At 42.6% G+C, this 23,613-nt stretch overlaps 1 protein-coding gene across 9 annotated transcripts in view; it reads right to left on the reverse strand.

Moving 5' to 3' along the window:
* Positions 1-7,931: 7,931 nt before the first annotated feature.
* The window catches only part of DLC1 (DLC1 Rho GTPase activating protein), a 530,403-nt gene continuing 514,721 nt past the window's right edge, over positions 7,932-23,613 (reverse strand). For all 9 annotated transcript variants that reach the window (XM_055349272.2, XM_055349269.2, XM_063709071.1 and 6 more), the window contains 9 exons: positions 22,945-23,121; positions 19,649-19,808; positions 19,322-19,520; positions 17,172-17,385; positions 15,880-15,994; positions 14,813-15,031; positions 13,049-13,266; positions 10,850-11,023; positions 7,932-10,491 (listed from right to left, as the gene is read on the reverse strand). In XM_055349272.2, coding sequence (XP_055205247.2) covers positions 10,371-10,491; positions 10,850-11,023; positions 13,049-13,266; positions 14,813-15,031; positions 15,880-15,994; positions 17,172-17,385; positions 19,322-19,520; positions 19,649-19,808; positions 22,945-23,121 — 1,597 coding nt within the window. In that variant the 3' untranslated portion in view covers positions 7,932-10,370. The remainder of the gene's footprint in view (positions 10,492-10,849; positions 11,024-13,048; positions 13,267-14,812; positions 15,032-15,879; positions 15,995-17,171; positions 17,386-19,321; positions 19,521-19,648; positions 19,809-22,944; positions 23,122-23,613) is intronic.

Genomic DNA, 23,613 nt, shown 5'->3' on the forward strand with positions numbered 1-23,613 from the left:
AAGAAAGGGAGTCCGGCTCTTTTGGTGTCTCCAAGCACAGAGGTGTGATGTAGACTCAGGAATTTTTGCAAGTCTATTTTGATCATGAGAAACCTTGCCTTGGGCCGTGGACTGTGGCTCAAGCCTGTGATCCCAGCACTTTGGAAGGCCGAGGTGGGTGGATCTCTTTAAGCCCGGGAGTTTGAGATCAGCCTGGCCAACATGGCAATACCTGTCCAAAAAAAAAAAAAAGAAAGAAAAAAAAGAAAAAGAAACCTTATCCTGGTCCTTCTTTTGTTTGCTTCCTTCAGAGACTGGTTCTTCCTTTTATTGTTGCTTAAATGAGTGTCTGGTTTTATTTGGAGGATGCTTTTTTTTATATTTCCTGATTTTATCTCTATTTGTTCTTTTCTTGGGATTAAATTGGTTTAGAATCAGAGGAAACTAGGAAGTGAATGAAAGCAAACAAAAGGAGTTAGTCTTTGAAATGATTTTCTTATTCTGTTAGGTCTCCTATGTCATGAAATGGCTCTGTTCAAAAATCACCAAAAAATGCAATTCTGAAATGTAAATGCCCACGGGTCGTCTGAAAGGCAGCTTGACCTTAGGCTGAATGAGCCACTGAAGTCATTCATCCAAAAGGGATGGAACTGTTGGGTCTCTCAGAGTAGAAGGCCACTGGGTTATGGGATATGCCCATGGTGGCAAATATTAATCTGATCCAAGAATGTTTGTGGGATTAAGTTGGCTAAAACAAAACAAAAAGCAATCAAAACCCACCACCAAACCAAGAGCTTTACCCTCATCCTGCCTTACCAGCCAGGTCTGCTTTCTTCCAGAATTTTAGTATCTTCTTTCCTTTCCATAAGGTAGCTCAGAAACATATTCTGTTTTCAGTATTCTGCATCTTGGGATGAAATACTCTCTAGCTCTTTGAGATATTTCAGCGTTTTCTCCTTGCTTTAATAATCATTACAGACCGTGTGACTAAGAATTTCCTGCTTTCTTGGAATGATATTAATGATCTGTTTATATGTTTATGTTTTGAAACACTGCAACAAAATAGAGCTCTGCTTATCTTTGTTATTGAAAAAAAAATACATTCTATCTGCTGGCCCCGGAAGTAAGGAAAACTGTTTTCTCTGGGACAGATGTTAAATCCTCCATTTCCTTGATTAATCACCTCCTGTGCCGAGTGATTAAGAGAGCCAGGAACCTTCACTGGGCTACAGACTTGGGATCGTTGAAGTGAATGGCGTTGGACAGTCTTGAGGTTTTAAAAAAAAGTTTTTAATTTTTAATTTTTCTGAGTACATAGCAGGAGTATATAGTTATGGGGTACATGAGATGCTTTGATACAGGCATGCCATGTAAAATAATCACATCATAGTGAATGGGGTGTCCATCCCCTCAAGCATTTATCCTTTGTGTTACAGATAATCCAATTACACTCTTTAGGTTATTTTAAAATGTACAATTATGTTATTATTAATTATAGTCACCCTGTTGTGCTATCAAATAGTAGGTCTTATTCATTCCTTCTAACTATTTTGTTTTGTACCCATTAACCATATACACTTTTCCCCACTACACTTCCCAGCCTCTGGTAACAATCCTACTACATCCATGAATTCAATTGTTTTGATTTTAAGATCCCACAGCCTTCAGTTTTAAAAGCCTTAGAAAACTGCTTTTCACTGAGAACACTCAAATTGTGTGACAATAAAAGTTATTTCACACTTCTTTCTGAGAGGCTTCAAGCCTTGATTAGCAGTTGTAAATAATACGTGTATACGCTGAAAACAAGAAAATGAATACATTACTTCCTCAAACAATTATACTGTGTAATATGAAAAATATTTGAAAACTATGGAAAAGGTGGAGCAGGTTAAGGAATATAACAAAAATCCTTTGGAGGTGAAAGTCTAGAAACCACTATGGAAGATGCGTCTTTGTCTCAGAATTGTTACTGCTGACTTTTGGGTGCAGACCTCTCTTATCAAACCTGGATCAGGAACTCCTTCCGTCAAACTCTGGGCTCTGAATGCTGCTGTTGAATGGCCAGTCTTACCAACATGAAAAGAAGCCACAATACCAGAGACAAGCGAACAGACATACAAAATGACAGGAACAGACCACAAAATGATCTCTGTGGTTGCTGGAACAGCAATGTCTGCGAGGGTCACAGCAAGCTGAGAATAGTCTGAATTACTAGGCATTCTTTTCGGATCAGCTGCGTCTTTATCTCTAGTTTGGAGATGTGTAGATTCCATAGCAGCAAAGAAAAAAGGTCATCCAACTCTGGCTTGAGGAATGTGGAGGCTGGCCATAGGTGGTGGAGATACCGTTTTAGTCTTGTGGCAGGCAGAATGTTGAGCTGATGTTATCTGACCTGAAATATGGCCAGTTAGGTTTTTACAAATATTTATCATATTTCTGTTCATTTCTTTTATTTTCTTTCTCTCTTTCTCTTCTTTCTTTCTTTCTCTTTCTTTCTTTCCTTCCTTTCTTTTCCTTTCTTTCCTTCCTTCCTTCTCTTTCTTTCTTTTTCTTTCTTTCTCTCCTTCCTTCTTTCCTTCTTTCTCTTTCTTTCTTCTTTCTTTATTTTCTTTCTTTCTTTTCTTTCTTTCTTTCTTTCTTTCTTTCTTTCTTTCTTTCTTTCTTTCCTTCTTTCTCTTTCTTTCTTCTTTCTTTCTTTTCTTTCTTTCTTTTCTTTCTTTCTTTCTTTCTTTCTTTCTTTCTTTCTTTCTTTCTTTCTTTCTTTCTTTCTTTCTTTCTTCTCCTCCTCTCCTCTCCTCTCTCTTTCTTTTTTCTTTTTCTTTTCTTTTTTTTTTGAGATGGGGTCTTACTCTGTTGCCCAGGCCGAAGTGCAGTGGTGGGATCCTAGCTCACCGCAGCCTCAAACTCCTAGGCTCAAGCGATCCTCCCACCTCAGCCTCTCAAGTAGATGGGACTACAGATCTGAACCACCATGCCCAGCTAATTTTTAACTTTTTTTTCTGTAGAGATGGGGTCTCCCTATGTTGCCCAGGCTGGTCTCGATCTCTTAGGCTCAAGTGATCCTCCCTCCTCCATCTCCCAAAGTGTTGGGATACAGGTGTGAGCTATCGCACCCTTCCTGTTTCTTTCTTAAGAGCATTATTATATAGGCCAAGAGAGTGATAGGGGTTACATTGCTTGGAAATATTCTTAGATCTTTGAAATAGCATCTGCATTACCCAAATACAGTAGCCACTAGCCACATGAGGCTATTTAGGTTTAAATTAATAAAAGATTAAATAAAATGAAGCATTCAACTCCTCAGTTACACTAGCTGCAGCCACATGTGCTAGTGGCTACCATATTAGCCAGAGCAGATAAGGAACTTCTCTAGCATGGCAGAATGTTCTAAGTACTGCCCTACAATTTCTCGAGTCCATTTGTAAATATTATGTAGCTACTATTTTCTTTAAGCTTTCCTATCTCTTTAAACTTTTCCATCTGTAAAATGAGGCTAATAAGTTCTCTCCCTCAAAAGGCTGCTATGAAATGTACTTATCTATTATTTTTTTGAGACAGGGTCTCACTCTATCACCCAGGCTGGAGTGCAGTGGCATGATCACTGCAGCTTCTACTTCTTGGGCTCCAGCAATCCTCCAACTTCAGCCTCCAGAGTAGCTGGGACTGCAGGCAGGCCACCATGCCCAGCTAATTTTTGTACTTTTTGTAGAGACGGGGTTTTGCCATGTAGCCCAGGCTGGTCTCAAACTCCTGGGCTGGAACCATCCACCTGCCTCAGCTTCCCAGAGTGCTGGGATTACAGATTACAGGTGTGAGCCACCACGCCTGGTACTATGAAATTGAAATGAGATATTAACTGTATATAAAGCACACATTCTCTTACCCGGCGCGTTATAATATTATAATAAATGGTAGTTCACAGCATGTCCATTCAGACTTGGGCCTAACACATTTGTATTTTAAAAGTGCCTATAATCCAAAAAGCTTTTGAAATGACCTCCTTGTAAATCAGACTATTTTTGCAGAAACACATCACTTATCATGTTGGTGAGTGCCATTCTCAGAGTCATAAAAAGAGTAAGGTTTTTCCTTTCCACAATATTTTGTAATTTTTTTTTTTTTTATACATAGTCTCACTCTATCGCCAGGCTGGAGTGCAGTGGCATGATCTTGGGCTCACTGCAACCTCTGCCTTCCCAGGTTCAACTGATTCTACTGCCTCAGCCTGCCGAGCAGCTGGGACTACAGGCACCCGCCACCATGCCCAGCTAATTTTTGTATTTTTAGTAGAGACGGGGTTTGACCATGTTGGCCAGGATTGTCTCGATCTCTTGACCTCGTGATCTGTCTGCCTCGGCCTCCTGGAGTGCTGGGATTACAGGCGTAAACCACCACTCCTGGATGCTGTTTTGTATCTTAATAGGAAAGAGAGGTTGGGCGTGGTGGCTCATGCCTGAAATCCCAGCACTTTGGGAAGCTAAGGTGGGCGGATCACTTGAGGTCAAGACTTTGAGACCAGCCTGACCAACATGGTGAAACTTCGTCTTTACTAAAAATACAAAAATTAGCCAGGTGTGGTGGTGCATACCTGTAATCTAAGCGACTTGGGAGGTTGAGTCAGAAGAATCTCTTGAACCCAGGAGGAGGAGGTTGCAGTGAGCTGAGATCACGCCACTGCACTCCAGCCTGGGTGACAGAGTGAGTGAGACTCCATCTCAAAAAAAAAAAAATTAAAAAAAAAAAAAAAGAGAGAGAAAAGGAAATGAGAAGACCTTATGTGTCGTAACACTTTTAGCCCTGAACTCCCCTCCCCTTTAAAAAAAAAAAATCCAGTGGTTGAAAAATGTGTGCAGAAAGGTGTTTATTACTATAGGTGTCAACACAGCCTTGAGTCCAGACAGACAAGCCAGCTGCTCTCATGGGACCTGTGTATATACAGCAAAGGTAATTACTTTGGGCTACAGCTACCAACATGATTTAGCAAACTCCCTGCCTGCAAAAGTCTCATCATCCCCTAGAGAATGGGCCCAAACTCATTGCAACTGTGCAGACCTACCTGAGCTTTTCCTGCCACAGGCTCTTTGAGATCTGTTATAATTTGCATTCCTTAGGCAAATGGAATTTAAATTCCTTAGGCAAATTTCATCCTGATGGAACACCAAGATGACATGCATGGCATGATCTCATTGTTTGGGATTTCTGCTTTAGAGTCATTAACGTATGCTTCAACAGGCAGGGGAGGGAAAGCAGCTGGGCTCAGTTCCACTTTGCTTTCCTGAATGCTCCCTCACAGCTGAATAACTCTTGCTTTTCAAAGCACCTTCACAAATATCTCCGTGGTGCTTCCTGATATTCTTGTGTGGTGGCGAGGGCATTATGAGGTATTGCAGAAAGAGTTACAAGACTGGTATTCTGGTTCTGGGCTGCAAGTTAAGAAGCCTGTCAGTAGATGTTCCCGTGTACCCACTAAGAAATGCATGATAAGAGAGAATGGGTGGGCTGTGATCAGACCACATGTATAATTAACTGTTCTGTTCTTGCACAAGGGGAGAATCAGGTCCTATGTGTCACAAGGAGGATAAGCGGAGTCTTTCTACATTTCAAATCATATTTGATTTGCGAGACAGACCTACAAATTCTTTCAACCATCAGCCTGAAATGAAACTTTCTCTTCCTACTTATCTTCACCGATTTAAATTCTCCTGTCATCTTAGTAATAGGGTGACAGAATTTCTTTGGGACGCTGACTCAGTTGGCATAAACCAAAAAGTATCTGAGACAGGTCTCAATCAATGTAGACGTTTATTTTGCCAAGGTTAAGAACAATGCCTGGAAGACAGGTCTGTGAATTTCTGCAAAGATGATTTTGAGGCTTCAGTATTTAAAGAGGAAAGGCTGGTTGGTGGGGGAAAGAGGGAGGGTATTACTAAATCCACAAGTCGCCAGAGAAAAGGAGCAGGTAGGGGGCTGGGCACGGTGGCTCATGCCTGTAATCCCAGTAGTTTGGGAGGTCGAGGCAGGCGGATCACTTGAGGTCAGGAGTTCGAGACCAGCCTGGCCAATATGGTGAAACCCTGTCTCTACTAAAAATACAAAAATTAATCATAGAATGGTGAGGACATGTAGGCTTCACGGGGTGCGTGTGAGGCTTAAGTAAGCATATGAAAAGAGGATAAAAGTGCTGTAAAGACACATGAATGCAGCTGTAAAATCCCCCGTACCCCTATAACCTCTCTCTTTCTGCACTCCCCTATCTAGTGATGTTGGAAAGTACCTATATCGGATTATTGTCTTCCTTCATTTTTCTTTAGATCTTACTTTTCAGAAATTTCAGTTGTCTCCACAGCCCTGAAAACAAATCTCTTAAAGAATCATGTAATGTTGTTAGATTTTCCCAACTTATTCCATTAAATTGGTAGATAGGATGCTTGGAGTGTGTAAAACAATTACCTTGAGCTTTGTTAAGCCCTTAGCTTCTCCTTCTGAGTGCGTAGGAACCTGTCCTAGTGCTCATCACGTGGCACTGACTTTTCTATTTTAAAAATCTGTGAGGGCAGATTTTAATTCTGCAAGGGCAGGGTGATACCAGCCTTGCTCACAGCTTGATCTCGTGCCGGGTACATAGTTGGTGAAAAACTGACAAAATGTGTTGATTAAGCAAGTAGTAGGTGGTGTGATAAGAGCAATCTAAATCCACACTGGGGGCTTGTGAGGGTGGCTACTCCCTCCTTGGTAACCTTGTAAACTGTTGGGAACCAATGACTCCCAGTCTCTTCAAATAAACTACTAGGTATTCAGGCCTACGACATTTCGATCTTTATTTTATACAGCTCTGAACAAACCAGGTCTGAAGAGTCAAAAAAAAAAAAAAAAAAAGTCCCTGATGTGTGTGTGTGTATGTGTGTGTGTGTGTGTGTGTGTGTGTCTTCTAAAAAATGATAAGGGGAAGGCTGGTCATGGTAGCTCATGCCTGTAACCCCAGGACTTTGGGAGGCCAAGGTGGGGGATCGCTTGAGTCCAGGAGTTCGAGACCAGCTTCAGCAACATGGTGAAAACCCATTGCTACAAAAAATACAATAATTAGCTGGGTGTGGTTGTATGTGCCTGAAGTCCCAGCTATTTGAGAGGCTGAGTTGGAAGGATCGCTTGAGCCAGGGAGGTCAAGGCTGCAGTGAGCCTTGATCATACCACTGCACTCCAGCCTGGGCAACAGAGTGAGACCCTGTCTTGAAAACAAACAAATCACAAAACAAAAAAACAACACAGAACGAATTATAAGGTTAGGCCCCCCCCCCCACCGACATTTTTCTATGCCCAAAGCAAGTATTTGTTGAAATACAACCTCTTCTAGGATAGACATCACATTGTGAGACATGTGATTTGTTAAAATGCCATCACAAACTGTTTAAAATCAGTAGCCATAGTATCTATATATAGTATCTATGTCACCTTCATCAGTTTAAATTTAAGACTCCAACAGGTTAATTTGTCTTTTTCAGTTTAAAACTTAAGATCCCATGAAGTGGCCGGGCGCGGTGGCTCACGCCTGTAATCCCAGCGCTTTGGGAGGCCGAGGCGGGTGGATCACAAGGTCAGGAGATCGAAACCACTCTGGCTAAGACGGTAAAACCCCATCTCTACTAAAAATACAAAAATTAGCCGGGCGTGGACGCGTGCACCTGTAGTCCCAGCTGCTGGGGAGGCTGACGCGGGAGAATGGCATGAACCCGGGAGGTGGACCTTGCAGTGAGCCGAGATCGCGCCACTGCACTCCAGCCTGGGCGACAGAGAGAGACTCCATCTCAAAAAAAAAAAAAAAAAAAAGTCCCATGAAGTTGGACAATTTCCAGTCTCTGTCATCTGAAAATCAGCAGTGAATGAAAAGGAGGCTTTAAGATGATTGGGATCCTAGATGCTCTTCCCTTTGCAGTAACAGTAGCTAATCCAATCAGTTCAGTTTAGCAAATAATAAATTTATTAGGTGCCTACAAGTACAAAATACTGAAAGCCGCTGCAGGGAATTATAAAGATGTGTAGGAGACGAGCCCTGCCCTCAAAGAGCTTACAATCTAGGCAATTAGTCACACAAATAAGTTGTGATGGCGCTCTAAGTGACCTCAGCAGAGTTCTTGAAAATGTTCATATCCTTCAAATTCTTCTGTTGTCAAATTAAACAGTGGGAAAGAGACCTTTTGTGGCATTCATCGGTGACCCTGACTCTGCTTGCAAGCATCTTTCTGCTGTTGCACGTTGGCGTCATCCTCTCAGCGTCGTTTCCTAACTGGACCTTTGTTGGAGAGAATCTCCGTGCTTCCTGAACCTTCACCAGGGTTTCCTGTTTGGGAGTGGGTGGCTCAGTTGCAGTTTGGCCTTGGAATGATTTGCAGTCCGATTTTTCCTTCAGCAAATCGCTCTTTTGATTGTAGTTGATGCTAAAATGCTATGCTTTGCAATCTGTGGTTTTAAGGGTGGGAGTGAGATGCAGTATTAAGGAAGGCAGCCCAGACTTTTCCCTTACTTTAAACATTTAATAATAGTGCACTTATTGATTATAATCTGTACAGATATAGAGCAACTTATAAACCTCTTCCTTTTATTTATTTTCTTCACTTAGACTGTATTCACGTAAAGTGTATTTACAATAAGAAGAAAAAAGCCTTGAGGTACAAAACCCAAAAGAATATCTGAGGTATAAATACAAGTATATCTTAAATAATAATCTTTATCATGCTTTATCTATGTTTGAAAGCACAGTGGACATGTTTCTTAATAGAATGGTATATACAACATACAATCTTACAAATCTGGAAGCCATCAAAATTGAATATCCATGTATATCTTCATGAGGAACACTGATATCCAAAATACTCAAATTTTAAAACTCTTATCTGATGCCCTGCCCCAAAATTCTTCGAAGAACCTTTGAAATAACACTGAAAATGGTAACTAAATTATAACAAAATAAAAATCCTTCTTACAGCTCTCATTCATACATTATTCACTTTTGATCCATACAAAATAAATTTACTAATACTGTCTCTTGAGTCAATCCTTACCATTACAGTAAAACCTGAATAAACACCACCCTTCTAAAGGTTCTAAAAAACTTCACTGGTTTGGGTTGGTTTTCTTCTTGTTGCATTTTACTATGATCACTATTTTTTATTACCACTTAAATATATTTCGAGGGCATTCTAAAGGAAAAAAAAAAAAGAAATGTAGGAAAAATAAAATAAGACAAAAAGTCATAAAACCAGAAAACCTATTTGCTGATAAGAACAAGCCCAGTGAATAAACACATGTGGCTTTCAGGAATGCCGTTAACAACCAAAGGCGGGGAAAAAGCCTTTTGTAGGTGAGTTAAATTTACAGGGATTTCCTTGGGACACACATAGTTTCCTATATTCCCAAACATAGTGTCTTAAGCCATTTCTGTTACAAACACAAAAATGCAAAGAATTCTAACAGGGAAAAAGTGTTGATGCTTGATTTAAGAGTAAGTGTTATCGTGTTCAGTTTTTATATCTCGACTGAAACAAAAAACAAAACAAAACAAAACCCTGTGGATCAGAGCCAGTAAGGCTGGAGGGAGCAGTTCATCCCTGAACTAATCCATACTGGTTAAAACTACATCACTATTTGCAATCGGGTCTCAAAATAAACTGCATTTGGAATGGGTGTAAGAGCCAACCTATTACAATCAAAGTACAGAAGAGGTTCGTGGAAAAGGAATATGCTTAATAACTTCGAAAAAAAAAACCCATAAATGGACAAGGGTGTTGGGCCCCCTTTCTGGGTGGATTCAGGGGTAGTCAGATATTCCAGGTTAAACTGAACCTGACACATCAATCTCCTTCTTGGAGGTGTCTCAGTGTGCCAGACACTGAATCCACCTTAGACATCTATTGCCATTCAGCCAGCAACAAACACACATTCACACTCCTCTGTGCAAACCTTTCTTTGCTCATCTTGGTGAGAAAACACGTCAAAGAGTACCAACTATTCCAGTGGATACACCAGTCCCTCAACACACTGCAAATAAAGCGACACAGGTACGCATACACTGATATCACAAGAGAACGAAGTATCTTCATTATCTTCCATAATGTATTTAAAGAGTTTTGCTTCTCAGAAGCAATTTGAATAAGAATACACATAATTTTTTTTTTTTTTGCACAGTCTTACATATTCCAGTCAAGGTCTATGAATACAGACCCTCAACAAACAGGAAGCAGCTTTAAAAATGTATCAAATTGCTATAGTCAATTCCTACACTCCAGCTTGTAGTTTTCTTTGTTTCAGGATTAGACACAGAACCCATTCTTCAAGGACTGGCAAAAGTTCTAGAAACAAACACCATGGTGGTGGAAGCGGTTGCTTTGCTTCAGTGATCACCTAGATTTGGTGTCTTTGGTTTCAGTGTTCTGGTTACTGAAGGAATCCCGGATCTTTACAACTTCAGCTGCACACAAATGTCCAAAAGATTTTGTGTACCATTCTGGCATGTGGCCCCTATCAGAGAAAAGAAAGAAAAGCTGATGAATTATTTAAGTTAGAAAGCATGGAAATAAAATGAGAAATATCTGTTTGCTAGTTCAAATGCATAAAATCTATCATTTCCCATGCCTTTGAATTCATGGCCGAGCTACTATATTTGCTTTGCTTTAGAACCACATTTTCTAAGGGATCCAAATTAGGAAGTGGTCGCTGAAAGACCAACAAACATGAAATGCTACTTTCTAAACACCACTCTTCATGAAGTCACCAAGAAAAAATGATGTGTTCGTTTAAGGCATTCTTTGCATTAGACAAAAAGTCAGAATTTTCTTCATGACCCTCACCATACAAAAAAATCAGAATCAGAACATACCTTAAGTCAACTCTGCACATGTAGGTGAGTTTGGATTTTCCTGGCCCACAGGGTTCAATCAAATACCTGGACAAGAGCACATTAACCCTCACACCCACCACAGGTGCCCGATCGTGATCCACGGAGGTTAGTAAAAGGGCACAGGCTCCTTTGGGTAAATTAGTCCTCCAGGTTCTGTAGAGACAAAACCAGAGGCAGAAATGATGGAATTTCATAGAAGCCAAGTTTAAAATCGTGCTTCACTCTTCACTATTTGCAGTGTGGTGACAGGTCAGGCTCAGTGGCCATGCTGTGTGACCCAGGCCTAGCTAAATGGCATCCTCTAAACTACTTGCTATGGTGTACATGTGTTCCCCAAAAAGCATGTGATGGAAAGTAAAAGCCCAATACAACAGTGTTGGGAGGTGGGGCCTAATGGGAGCTGGATTAATGCCAATTATAAAAGAGCTTAAGGCTGGGTTCTGTGGCTTACACCTGTAATCCCAGCACTTTGGGAAGCTGGGGAGGGAGGACTGCTTGAGCTCAGGAGTTCAAGACCAGCCTGGACAACATAGTGAGACCTCATCTCTACTAAAAATAAAAAATATTAGCCGGGCATGGTGGTGTGCTCCTGTAGTCTCAGCTACTCCGGGGGCTGAGATGGTAGGATTGCTTAAGCTGTAATCATGCCACTGTACTCAAACTTGGGCAACAAAGTGATACCCCCCATCTCAAAATAAATAAATATATAAATAAAAATGGCTTGAGGCTGCACATTTGCTCTTTTGCTCTCCCTTGCCCTCTCTTTGCCCTTCCACTATGGGATAACACAGTAAAAAGACCCTCATTAGGCTGGGCATGGTGGCCCATGCCTGTAATCCCAGCGCTTTGGGAGGTTGAGGTAGGAGGATCGCTTGAGCCCAGGAGTTTTGAGACCAGCCTGGACAATATGGTGAAACCATGTCTCTACCAGAAACAATAAAAAAATTAGCCAGGTGTGATGGCACATGCCTGTAGTCCCAACTACTTGGGAGGCTGAGGGGGGAGGATTGCTTGAGCCTGGGAGGTGAAGGCTTCAGCAGCCATGAGTGTGCCACTGCACCCTAGGCTTGGTGACAGAATGAAACCATGTCCCCACATCAATCAAACAACCAACCAACTAACCAGATGCAACTCCTTGATCTTGGACTTCCCAGCCTTTAGAACCAGGAGCCAAATAAATATCTGTTCATTATAATTGCCCGGTCTGTGATATTCTGTAAGAGCAGCATTACACGCACGAAGACACTGTACAAGGACTGCTCAATGAGGAACTCTGTACAGAGCCATTGTTACAGAGGGTTTATGTGCTCAGACAGTCTCCCCTTTGAAAAAAGAGCCCATTTGAAGTGTAGCTTAAAACCATTTTTCTATTTCACAAATGTCTTGGAACACAGACACCTAAAGGAGCGCTGGCTGTTTGAAAAGGTCTGGACTTCCAACGTGACATTTCCACAAAGATTTTTGGAATTCTTCTTTCAGTAATATCTCCAGAGAATTTATGAATTACACATACATCAGCCTTAACCACATCTCCCTTGGGACTCAAATGTTATTTCCTGGCTTATTCATTCACTAGCTGTTTCTGACAAGAAAATCTATCCTAAAAGGGGCAAAAATCTGCTACCAATGAGCATATTCATTGGAAGGCGCCTCTCTTTCTGAGCTCAGTTACCAAAGAGTTCAGACCATTCTCAGCGAGGAACACACTGCTAGAATAAATGTAGATCTGTTTTCCATATTTGAAGGTGTTCACTACTTTTCTGGAAGCATATGTTTTGTTTTGTTTATTTAGAAACAAGGTCTTGCTCTGTTGCCCAGGCTGCGGTACAGTGGCATGCTCACAGCTCACTGCGGCCTCAAACTCCTGGCTCAAGGGGTCCTCCGGCCTCGGGCTCCCGAGTAGCTAGGACTACAGGCATGCACCACAACATCTAGCTAATTTTTAAATTTTTTTTGTAGAGATAGGGTCTTGCTATATTACCCAGGCTGGTCTTGAACTGCTGGCCTCAAGTGATCCTCCCACCTTGGCCTCCCAAAGTGCTGGGATTACAGGTGTGAGCCACCATATGCCCGGGCTCTACTTTAAATAATTATACCATCTTGTAAGATCAGTGACATATAGGCTTGGTTCATATATGGAGTCATCTTGTCACAAAAAAACAACTGGGAAGCGCTCACCTTAAAACAACGTAGTCTCGAGCAGGATGAGGTGCCATACTGTTTTGGACATACTGGTAAATTTCAGTTTGGCTGTCCAGAATTTCGATCACTTTTGAATCCAACAGGTCTACATCCCAGAGGTGCTGTTCTTTAAGTAGGCGCTTTAAGATTTCCTCTGGCACAGCAGGGACTTCAATGATTGACCTCCAAAGCCTCAGAGGGGGTCCTTCGCTCACCTGGAAAGAGGATGTATTTTTCAGTGCCAAGGCAATCCATACACACCTAGTTTTTGAAGTCGAATTGTTAGTTAGACTAACAATTTTAGTTACATATAATCAACGTTAATTGATTAAATGATATAAATAATACTATATAATGAGTATATAAAGAAATATTGGGGGCTAATAAATCTATGACTTAAATAGGCTGCTGTCCCCAAGCATATTTAAGAGCAAGCCAGAAAGTGAAAGAAACCTGTTGTCAACTCTGGTCAAAATGATGACATTTGAGCCGGGTGCAGTGGCTCATTCCTGTAATCCCAGCACTTTCGGAAGCCGAGTTGGATGAATCATCTGAGGTCAGGAGTTCAAGACAAGCCTGGCCAACATGGTGAAACCCTGTCTCTACTAAAAATATGAAAATTAGCCAGGCGTGGTGGCAGGCACCTGTAAGTCCAGCTACTCGGGAGGCTGAGGAAGGAGAATCACTTGAACCTAGGAGGTACTTTGCAGTGAGCCGAGATCACACCACTGCACTCCAGCCTGGGTTATGAGAATGAAACTACATCTCAAAAGAAAAAAGAAAAAAATGATGACATTTGTTTTGTTTTTCTGGGACCTATATCAGAGTGCATGCAATAAAGAAATATCAGTCACTGGCCGGGCATGGTGGCTCACGCCTATAATCCCAGCACTTTGGGAGGCCAAGGTGGGCAGTCACAAGGTCAGGAGTTTGAGACCAGCCTGGCCAATATGGTGAAACCCCGTCTCTACTAAAAATACAAAAATTAGCCTGGCGTGGTGGTGGGCACCTGTAGTGCCAGCTACTCGGGAGGCTGAGGCAAGAGAATCGCTTGAACTCGGGAGGCAGAGGTTGCAGTGAGCCGAGATCATGCCACTGCACTCCAGCCTGGGTGGCAGAGCAAGACTCCATCTCAAAAAATATAAATAAATAAAAACAAAAACATCAGACATTTGCACTCATTTCCAAAGCCGGCAAGGCCACCCAGCCTACTCCCATTGTTTATTTATTTTCAAGATGGTAGAGGCGGCATCAACATATACCTCCGATGGACCTATCCTGCTGAGCCTTACAAGACGCCTCTGCCCTCAAGAGGTTTACCAGTCCTAACTGGAGTTAATTTCCCCCTAAGGGATCCCTGCTCATTAAAGGGCCAAGAGAACAGTAACTAAGAACAGAGAAGAGTGCAAAGGGATTCTGACCAAATTATGGAAAAATCAAAGCGTTTCATAGGATGTTCCGCAGCTCAATGCCATTAGCAAAACATTCTAGGGAAGCCTAGTGTGATTCTGTAGAGCCAAAGGAGTTCATTAGAAATAGTTGAAATCCTCTCCCAAGTGTTACACAGGATGAAAATTACTCTTGCTTTGCCCGGTTTCCACTCTCACCACGGGGATCTTACTCACCCCAGTGCCCAGCTCTACAAGGGAGGGTGTGGGCTACAGATCCCCAGACAGATTAGTTGGCAAAAGCATGTTATCTCTGATGCACCCAAGCTTCGACTCCTGGACTCAACTAGCCGACAACAGGGTGAAGCCTTACCTTCTTATAGGACAGCTCAGCCTGCTCCGAAGTGGAGTAGCTGACCCAGCCTTTAAATTTCTCTTTGACTTCTTTAAACAGGCCATCCACACAGTCCTGGAGGAAGTGTTGGTAGTCAGCTGAGTCATCATTACCCAGGTGCCCCAGTGCTTCCAGAGTAAGGGGCTTCAGCTCTTGTTCGGTATAGGAATTACGACATCGGCTCATTTCCTCGGGAACCTGTGCGGAACATGACAGACAGAAAGGAGGTGAGTCCACCTGTACTCAATCTCAATGCCCGTCAGAGGAAAAGACTGGGTAGGAACAATGGCCTGGTCCTTAAAGCAGTGCGGGCATCTTCCCGCCGGAGGTGGGCTATCATGCTGACCTCACGTGGTATCACGAGGATATGAACAGATCACCTCCATAAATGTATCTGAAATCTTATTTCCATGTAAGGTCTTTGGAAAGTTAGAGTATGGGGAGTGAATTACATTGGTCAAAGCAGGTTTCTCAGATACGGAAGTGGATACAGAAGTTTAATTCCAGAGAATTTGTTGCTTTTTCTTCCTTTCTTTCTTTCTTTTTTTTTTTTGAGAGAGAGTTTCATTCTGTTACCTAGTGGAGTGCAGTGGCAAAATATTGGCTCATTGCAACCTCCACCTCCCTGGGCTCAGGTGATCCTCCCACCTCAGCCTCCCAAGTAGTTGAGACTACAGGTGTGCACCACCACATCGGCTAATTTTTAAATTTTTTTTTGTAGAGATGAGGTCTCACCATGTTGCCCAGGTTGGTCTTGAACTCCTGAGCTCAAGTGATCCACCCACCTCAGCCTCCCAAAGTGTTAGAATTACAGGTGTGAGCCACTGCGCCCGGCTGCTTTTCCAAGTAAAGGGACAATTTCATTAAACATGATTAACTCTAGCTGATACATTATAATATATGTAAATAAGACATTCTCAGGCTATTTATATCATCTCCAGCTGTGGAAAAGGTCTTCAGGTAAGACATGAACAAGGATCGAGCCTAAGATTTTGTACCTATTCACATTATCCTTAATAAAGGAGCCAAACTTCTCAATTCCTTACCTGGAAAAGCTTCTTGCACTCGGCGATCATATGGGCCAGCCCTTGAGTGGCAGCTAGGTTTTCATTCAAATCTTTCTGATCTGGTTTGCCCAAACTTTGTTTTCTTTGCATCACCCTAGGTAGAAGAAATACAGGAGGGGAACAGCTCAAATATTTATATACTTTTCTTCAAGGTATTATTCAAGGAAACCCAAAGAAGAGAGAAAAAAATTTTTTTACTGGAATCTGTTTATTGTTAAGTGGATTAAGAGTGTTTTTACTTTGGTCACCGGAGTACCTCAGAGTTTTGTCAACAACACACAAAAAACATTAAAGAGATATGCTTTTGATGAAATCCAGGTGATTCAAACCATTTAATTAAATAGGTTCCTACTGGGAACAGGGCAGCTTGTAGGGGCTGTGTTTGCATGGTGGGGGAGCAACTTCTGAGGAGTGTGGGAAAGGAGTCCCTGGGAGTTGGAGTAAAGGGTGTCATCATCTTTATCTGCCTGAATACACAGGCCCCCTCCCACAGGTGAGGGCTAAGTCCATTGTTTCCTTGACCTTTTGTCTTCATCTTATTTGATCTCTCTCCTCTACTCATCTCTAGCTCTGTATCCCATTGCAGTTGGAATGCCCCAGTCAACTTTAAGAACTATTTAAATGTGGCCGGGCGCAGTGGCTCATGCCTGTAATCCCAGCACTTTGGGAGGCTAAGCCGGGTGGATCATAAGGTCAGGAGCTCGAGACCAGCCTGGCCAACATGGTGAAACCCCATCTCTACTAAAAATATAAAAATTAGCCGGGCGTGGTGGCAGGCACCTATAGTCCCAGCTACTCGGAGGCTGAGGCAGGAGAATTGCTTGAACCTGGAAGGCAGAGGTTGCAGTGAGCTGAGATCGTGCCATTGCCCTCCAGCCTGGGCAACAGAGCAAGACTCCGTCTCAAAAGGAACTATTTAAACATACATTTAAACATTATATGACTTTCAGAAGCAACCTAACCTGCACTAGCATAACCAGGCCCCAGGCCTCTAGCTAAGAAATACTTTTCAAGTTCCTTTAGAGCTGAGGAAAAGGATCAGTTCGATGGATTTTGTCTGTGGGGGTTAAGTCCAGTGAGACTATTTTCTCATGCACGCCAACAGACCAGTCTCAGTTATGTCTTTCTTAGCGGTGTGAGAATGGACTAATATAGCGGTCTAAACTTCTTGCTTGTTTCAGGAAAGAGTCCCACAAAACCACAGCTACAGAGAGTCCTAGGAAGAATGTAGGCTGCCCCCTGTGTGCATGCACCTCCCATGCAGCCCGTACCTGGGAGAGGAATTCTCTCTCTTCAGGGTGTTGAGATGGAAGAGGGAAGGCGCTAAGCACACGGCCAGGTTGGTTGGGGTCATCTGGTTTTCTTTTACGGCTGCTGTGACATCGCTCAAGAAATAAAGCAGGGTCTGCAGAACCTCCCGGTTCTCGTCAGGCAGCAGCATGATGGCAGCCTTGATGGCCTGCAGGCGCTGGTCCTTGGGCACATCTGCACGACACCAGCACTTTCCCCATCAGCTTGGTTAATTTGCATGGACATTGCAAGGAAATGTCCCAGAAAAAATATCGGCATCAAATACCTCAGGCCAGTACTGAACAAGCACTTGTAGAAAGTGCACTAGAGGTTAATACGGTAAAAGTTATGAATTGCCACTGGCGTCACTATCCTCAAGTATTTCCTGCCTCATGAAGGAGTGAAAAAATTTTTAAACACCCACAATACCCAAACACTCTTAAATCCACCTCAGAGTTCGGCTCTAGAGGATGCCTGTTCTTTTAGTTTACAGAACAGTTTTTTCTTTCCTAAGCATGAAAAAAAAAATCCCTAATTTATCAATCTCAATTACTGAAAACACTATACACTTTTGTTTAGTTTTGATGAAAAATCTTATCTGAGATATGTACAAGAACGTAAGAACAGAGATCTCTCAGCCTTGAGTACAAAATGTTCAGTATCTCTGGAGATTTGCATGAGTTTAACTGATTTGTTCCTTCTTGAAGCGGGAAAAGCTGCTAAAATATTCAGTTCTGAATTGAACTGAACTGAAAATATTCAGTTCAGTTCAATTAATACATAAAATACACTGAATTAGTAATTTCTTAAGTTTTAGAAAGCATGCTCGAGAGGCTGTTATAAAAATGCATATGAATATGCAAATATATAAAAATGCAAATAAACCCATAAACAATCTACAGGTAGAAAATGCTGATCCCGATCTTCAGGTCTCCTTGAATAGACAACTCTTTAAAAGAGCATGTGGTGGAAAAATCAAGTCACTCAAATGTAGCTCCATAGGACAAACTGATTAAACAGCTCCATGGTTACAACACATAACAAATACCTCGGCGAGGAAAATGTGACCTGTGTTTTTATAAAATATGAAAGGATGAAACAACCAATGAAATAATCCAGACCAGCTCCATTTCTCATAAAATAAAGTCCACTGTGCCAGTCCTAGAGACAATTTGAGCGCTAAGAGAGGCTGCTTTTAAATTACGTTGCTGTAATACCACACTGAGCCAAGAAAAACACAAGGCTGTAAAAGCCATAATCCTGATCTTGATCATTAATTTCGACAACTGTTTTCTTTAAGCTTTACATAAAAGTAAGAAGGGCATGGGTATTGTTCTCCCAAGTATTTCTGGCAGAGACTGAGATGAATAACAGAAAAAGATTATTTATTCATTTTACAGCAAGATAAAACACACAGACACCTGTGAAATTTTAAATCCAACAGCCCTCCAAGATGGGTGTGAAGCAACTGAAATTTCTGTAGACAAGGTGGAGACAGAAAGAGATCTTCATACCTGATCTTTATCTGACCAGCTCAGATAACACTGTTCTAGAAACTAATGAAAGTCTAACTTTTCATTTTGCGGGTAAAAACGTACAATTGCATCAGTCATTAGAGACTGGGAAATTTATTTTCACATCATTCAATAATTATACAGAAACCTGTTCCACAAACAAGGCGGCAAGGAAGAAGGTGATGACATGGGTTTCCAAGAGGTCACCATGCAGACTCTCTTGTCAAAAGAACGCTATCAAGGCCAGGCGTGGTGGCTCACACCTGTAATCCTAGCACTCTGGGAGGCCAAGGTGGGAGGATCACTTGAGGTCAGGAGTTCGAGACCATCCTGGCCAATATGGTGAAACCCTATCTCTGCTAAAAATACAAAAATTAGCCGGACGTGGTGGTGCCCTCCTGTAGTCCCAGCCACTTGGGAGGCTGAGGTGGGAGAATTGCTTGAACCTGGGAGGCAGAGGTTGCAGTGAGCCGAGGTCACGCCACTGCACTCCAGCCTGGGTGACAGAGCAAGACTCCATCTCAAAAAAAAAAAAGAATGCTATCAAGGAAGCTACAAGCTTCAGTTGGTCCCATTTTTCCCCAATGCCAACAATCTTAAGATCAAAGGACACTCACATTGGTAGATCTGTAGAAAGGTTTCCGAGAGTTTGTTCGTCATTAGTGGCTCAGGAAGATCTCGAAAATACTGCTTCAGCATGTCTGCCACGTCATAAGCAGACTGTCCTTCGTAGTTGACACAGTCTATGGCACCTTCATTCATCTGGCGCAGAGCCTGAATCCGGGACTTGACCCCCGATTTTCTGAAGAGCCCAACCTGTCGGAAGAACGACACTAAGTGTGGGGTACATTCACATGGACGCAGTGTTTACACCACACAACCAGAAGAAGCTGCATGTAATCCGAGCTCCCCTGAGTACATGGACCCGCAGGCAGCGCTCTCACCTGATCCAAACAATGGTTCCGGAGGTATCGCATGGCCTGCTGGATGCTCTGAGGCAACGGTTGTCCTGTGCGCTGCACGTTGACCGTCAGTGGGACCCCAAACACACTCCGGTCCTTGTAGTCTGGAACCTTGATCCTCTTCATGAACTTGGGCACGGCCCTGTTAAAGAACACAGAGATGGTGGTGTTGGGGGAGACATGTTCACTTGTCTGTCTACACTTGTCCAATTCTGCAGCTAAACCCTGTGGGCTCCAGATCTGTGCTAATATGGTGGCTACTTAAATTTAAATTAAACAAAATGACAAATTCAGTTCCCCAGTGGTACTGGCCACACTTCAGGTGCTCCTTCATCTTTTGTGCTCAGTACCTACTGTATTGGCCTGTGGAGATAAAGAACATTCCTATCATCCAGACAGTTCTCCTGGACAGTGCTGTTCTAGATCTTCTAAGAGTGGGGGTTGTCAGGTCCATTTCCTCAGTTAGGAGCGTCCTTCCACCTTGAACCTGGAGAATTGGGGTCTACAGTCTTAAGGAAGCTGATGGATTTCCTTACAGAATGGCGGTATAGGAAGGAACAAGCAGAAAACAACATGTAATACCCTAATTAGGTGCATCTGATAGAGTGAAAAACAAGGTCCCTTTTGTCTTGAAAAAAGGGTAAGAATCACTTCTGAGTTCTTGATGAGATCGAAAGCATTTAGGGTCAAAAGGCGCAGATAATACATGATGGGAAAACAGCAATGAGAGCCTAACACAATGGGAGCCAACTCCAGAGCTCAACAGTGAATGACCTGAAGTCAAAATAAAGTCTGCTGCTGATGACCCGGAGAACATTACATCTTTAGGTTTCTAAAGGAAGATGGAAAAGGAACAACAGGGGTTTTGTAAGCCGACCCCAGGCTCCCTGGTGTCCTGAAACCAGGTCCACCCCAGCACTATATGCAACAGCAGGAAACCCATGTCATGCATTTCAGGCTGTCAAGCAGAAATTCCAGCTCTCCAAATGACCTCTCTGAACAGGACCCGAAAGGGCAAGGCCAAACAGGAAAAGAACCTTGTGTAGGATTCCTCCCTGCTCCACAGATCCCACCATGTGAGGCTTTTACAGTTGGTTTTGAGTCACTGGAAACACTGACCAGAACTCAAGAAGTATTATGGACTTTCAGATTCTTGAGGGTTTGGTGGGATGGGGGTGGGCCACTCCGAAATGAGAATCTAAAATATGCAGTTTTAAATAGCCAGCAGGGAAAATATTACTCTAAGCACAGAGGAACTCCAGAGAAGACAGACTGCTTTGCCTTTTGAATGCTCACCAGCAGCCATGGCATGTTACTGTTTATAGCTCCAGGAAAGGTAAAACGAAAGAGCAGAGTTAAGTTTGTATTTCCATACAGTTAAGTGTATGGTATCATGGCTGTAAGTGTGCATAATACTCGCTTTGTCGGGGGAGAAAAGCCCGACGGCGGAATGTGAAAAGAACACATTACGATCCCCACCGAGAATCTGAAGCATGTGAGGATAAACCGGTCAATACTTATTTCTGTCATTCAGAACAAACAACTTCTGTATTTAGCAAGGCTCACATAATAACAGCCTTTGAACGGGAGGTGCTTTGATGCTGAAGTTAAATCTGCTATGAGTCCTAAGGAGAGGAGGAGCTGGAGACAAAAAGAACAGTTTCCTTGCTTTGCCAACTTTCTCAAGCAACTTGGGTTTGCTACAGAGTGCTACTAATGAAATGGGTGGCTTCTCCATTTTTATCAAATACGGTAGTTGTGCGACTGGATAATAAACACTCAGATTACTGAAAAGACTTAAGGATTCCCAGATAACACTGAAAAATGCACTGAGATGTCAATCTGGAAACATTTCTCTGCTTGGCACTGATAGCAGAAAAATTAAGATGTACCCAGATTAGGTGATATCCATGACCCATCTAGCCTTACAGCCTACCCCTCACATTCTATATACTAAGGAGCTATATTTTTCAAAGTAATTATGAACAATTTGTACAATGCATTTCATCTCTACATTTGAGTCTATAACATGTTAGAGTAGTGAATTCCTTAAAATAATTATTCACTGTTAGACAGTCTTTGCTAGAAAAAAAGTAACCTGAATTCTTTAGCACAGGTGGATGCTACAAATATTCACATCCAAATTTATTATTATTATTATTATTATTTTTTGAGACAGAGTCTTACTCTGTCACCCAGGCTGGAGTGCAGTAGCCTTATCTTGGGGCTCACTGCAACCTCCATCTTCTGGGTTCAAGGGATTCTCATGCCTCAGCTTCCTGAGTAGATGGGATTACAGGTGCATGCCACCACACTCAGCTAATTTTTGAATTTTTAGTAGAGATGGGGTTTCGCCATGTTGGCCAGGCTGGTCTCAAACTCCTGGCATCATGTGATCCACCTGTGTCAGATTCCCAAAATGCTGGGATTACAGGCATGAGCCACCACACCCGCCCCAAAATGATTTCTAAAAACAGGCATGAATACGGTTATAAGACCAGGTACTGTAAATCAAGAATTTCAAAGATGGTCTCACTAAATCTTGTTTTCCTTTTCCTCCGTCCAAAAATACGATCTGATACTGTGCATATATTTACTTATAGTGGATTATTCTTAACATTGGGAAGGAGGTGCCTATACCACGTGATGCAAGAGTAATGCATTCTCACCCCATCAACTGGCAATCTGTCACTCAAAGAGCTGAAAACTCAATCAACCCATCCACGCTGATAATTTCCTAAGACTCCACTGGCTTCAACAATATCAAATGTGGCCTGAAGAATATAGAGAGTGGCGGGTATGGTGGCTCACGCCTGTAATTCCAGCAACTTGGGAGGCCGAGGCGGGTGGATCTCTTGAGCCCAGGAATTCCAGACCAGCCTAGTTAACATGGTGAAACCCCATCTCTACAAAAAGGAAAAAAGAAAAAAAAAAGCTAGCTGGGTGTGGTGGAGAGCAACTGTAGTCCCACCTACTCAGGAGTCCAGCCACTCTGGAGCCTCAGGTGGGAGAATCGCTAGAGCCCAGAAGGTCAAGGCTGCAGTGAGGCGAGATCGCACCACTGCACCGCACTCCAGCCTACGTAACAGAGCAAGACCCTGTCTCAAAACAAACAAACAAACAAACAAACAAAAATGCAGAGAGTGATTGCCATAGGATGACAGATGAAATATATTAATAAAGGAGAGAAGTGTCATTTTTTACTGTGGGGACAACCTCAAGGAACTGACCAAAAATATCATTTTCAACGACAGTTGACTGATCATTTAAACTCTTACCAGCTAAAACCATGCTTGTTAGAAGGTGTGTATTTCTCCAGCAGGGCCGTTAGCTTTAGGAGTGAGTATTTCTGCAGCAGGTTCATCTGGGCCACAGACTGGCAGTTAATCTGTAGTGATACAGAGTTGAGGCTTGGCCGATGTGAGCTCTGGAAACTGTGCCATCTCAGTCGGTGCCTGCGAGAGAAGAGGAGAGGAAAGTGAGTGTGAAGCCTTTTTATTTTATTTTATTTATTTTATTTTTTTCTTGCTCTGTTGCCCAGGCTGGAGTGCAGTGGTGCCATCACAGCTCACTGCAGCCTTGAACTCCTCGGCTCAGGTGATCCTACTGCCTCAGCCTCCTGAGTAGCCAGGACTGTAGGCCTGTGCCACCACATCTGACTCATTTTTTAATTTTTTATAGAGATAGAGTCTCCCTATGTTGTCCAGCTTGGTCTCAAACTCTTGGCCTCAAGTGATCCTCCCACCTCGGCCTCCCAAAGTATTGGATTACAAGTGTGAGCCACTGTGCCCGGCCCAAAGGCTTTTTAATAGGTAGAAGCAACATTAGCAATGGGCTGCTTGCTGGCATCTTATCTTAGGAACTGATAGGACTTGATTTCTATCCCATGCTTTAATCCCCATTATGGGAAAATATACACAATATAAAGTGCACCATTTTCACCATTT

Source organism: Gorilla gorilla, chromosome 7 (assembly GCF_029281585.2).
Source record: "Gorilla gorilla gorilla isolate KB3781 chromosome 7, NHGRI_mGorGor1-v2.1_pri, whole genome shotgun sequence".
Taxonomy (NCBI): Eukaryota; Metazoa; Chordata; class Mammalia; order Primates; family Hominidae; genus Gorilla; species Gorilla gorilla.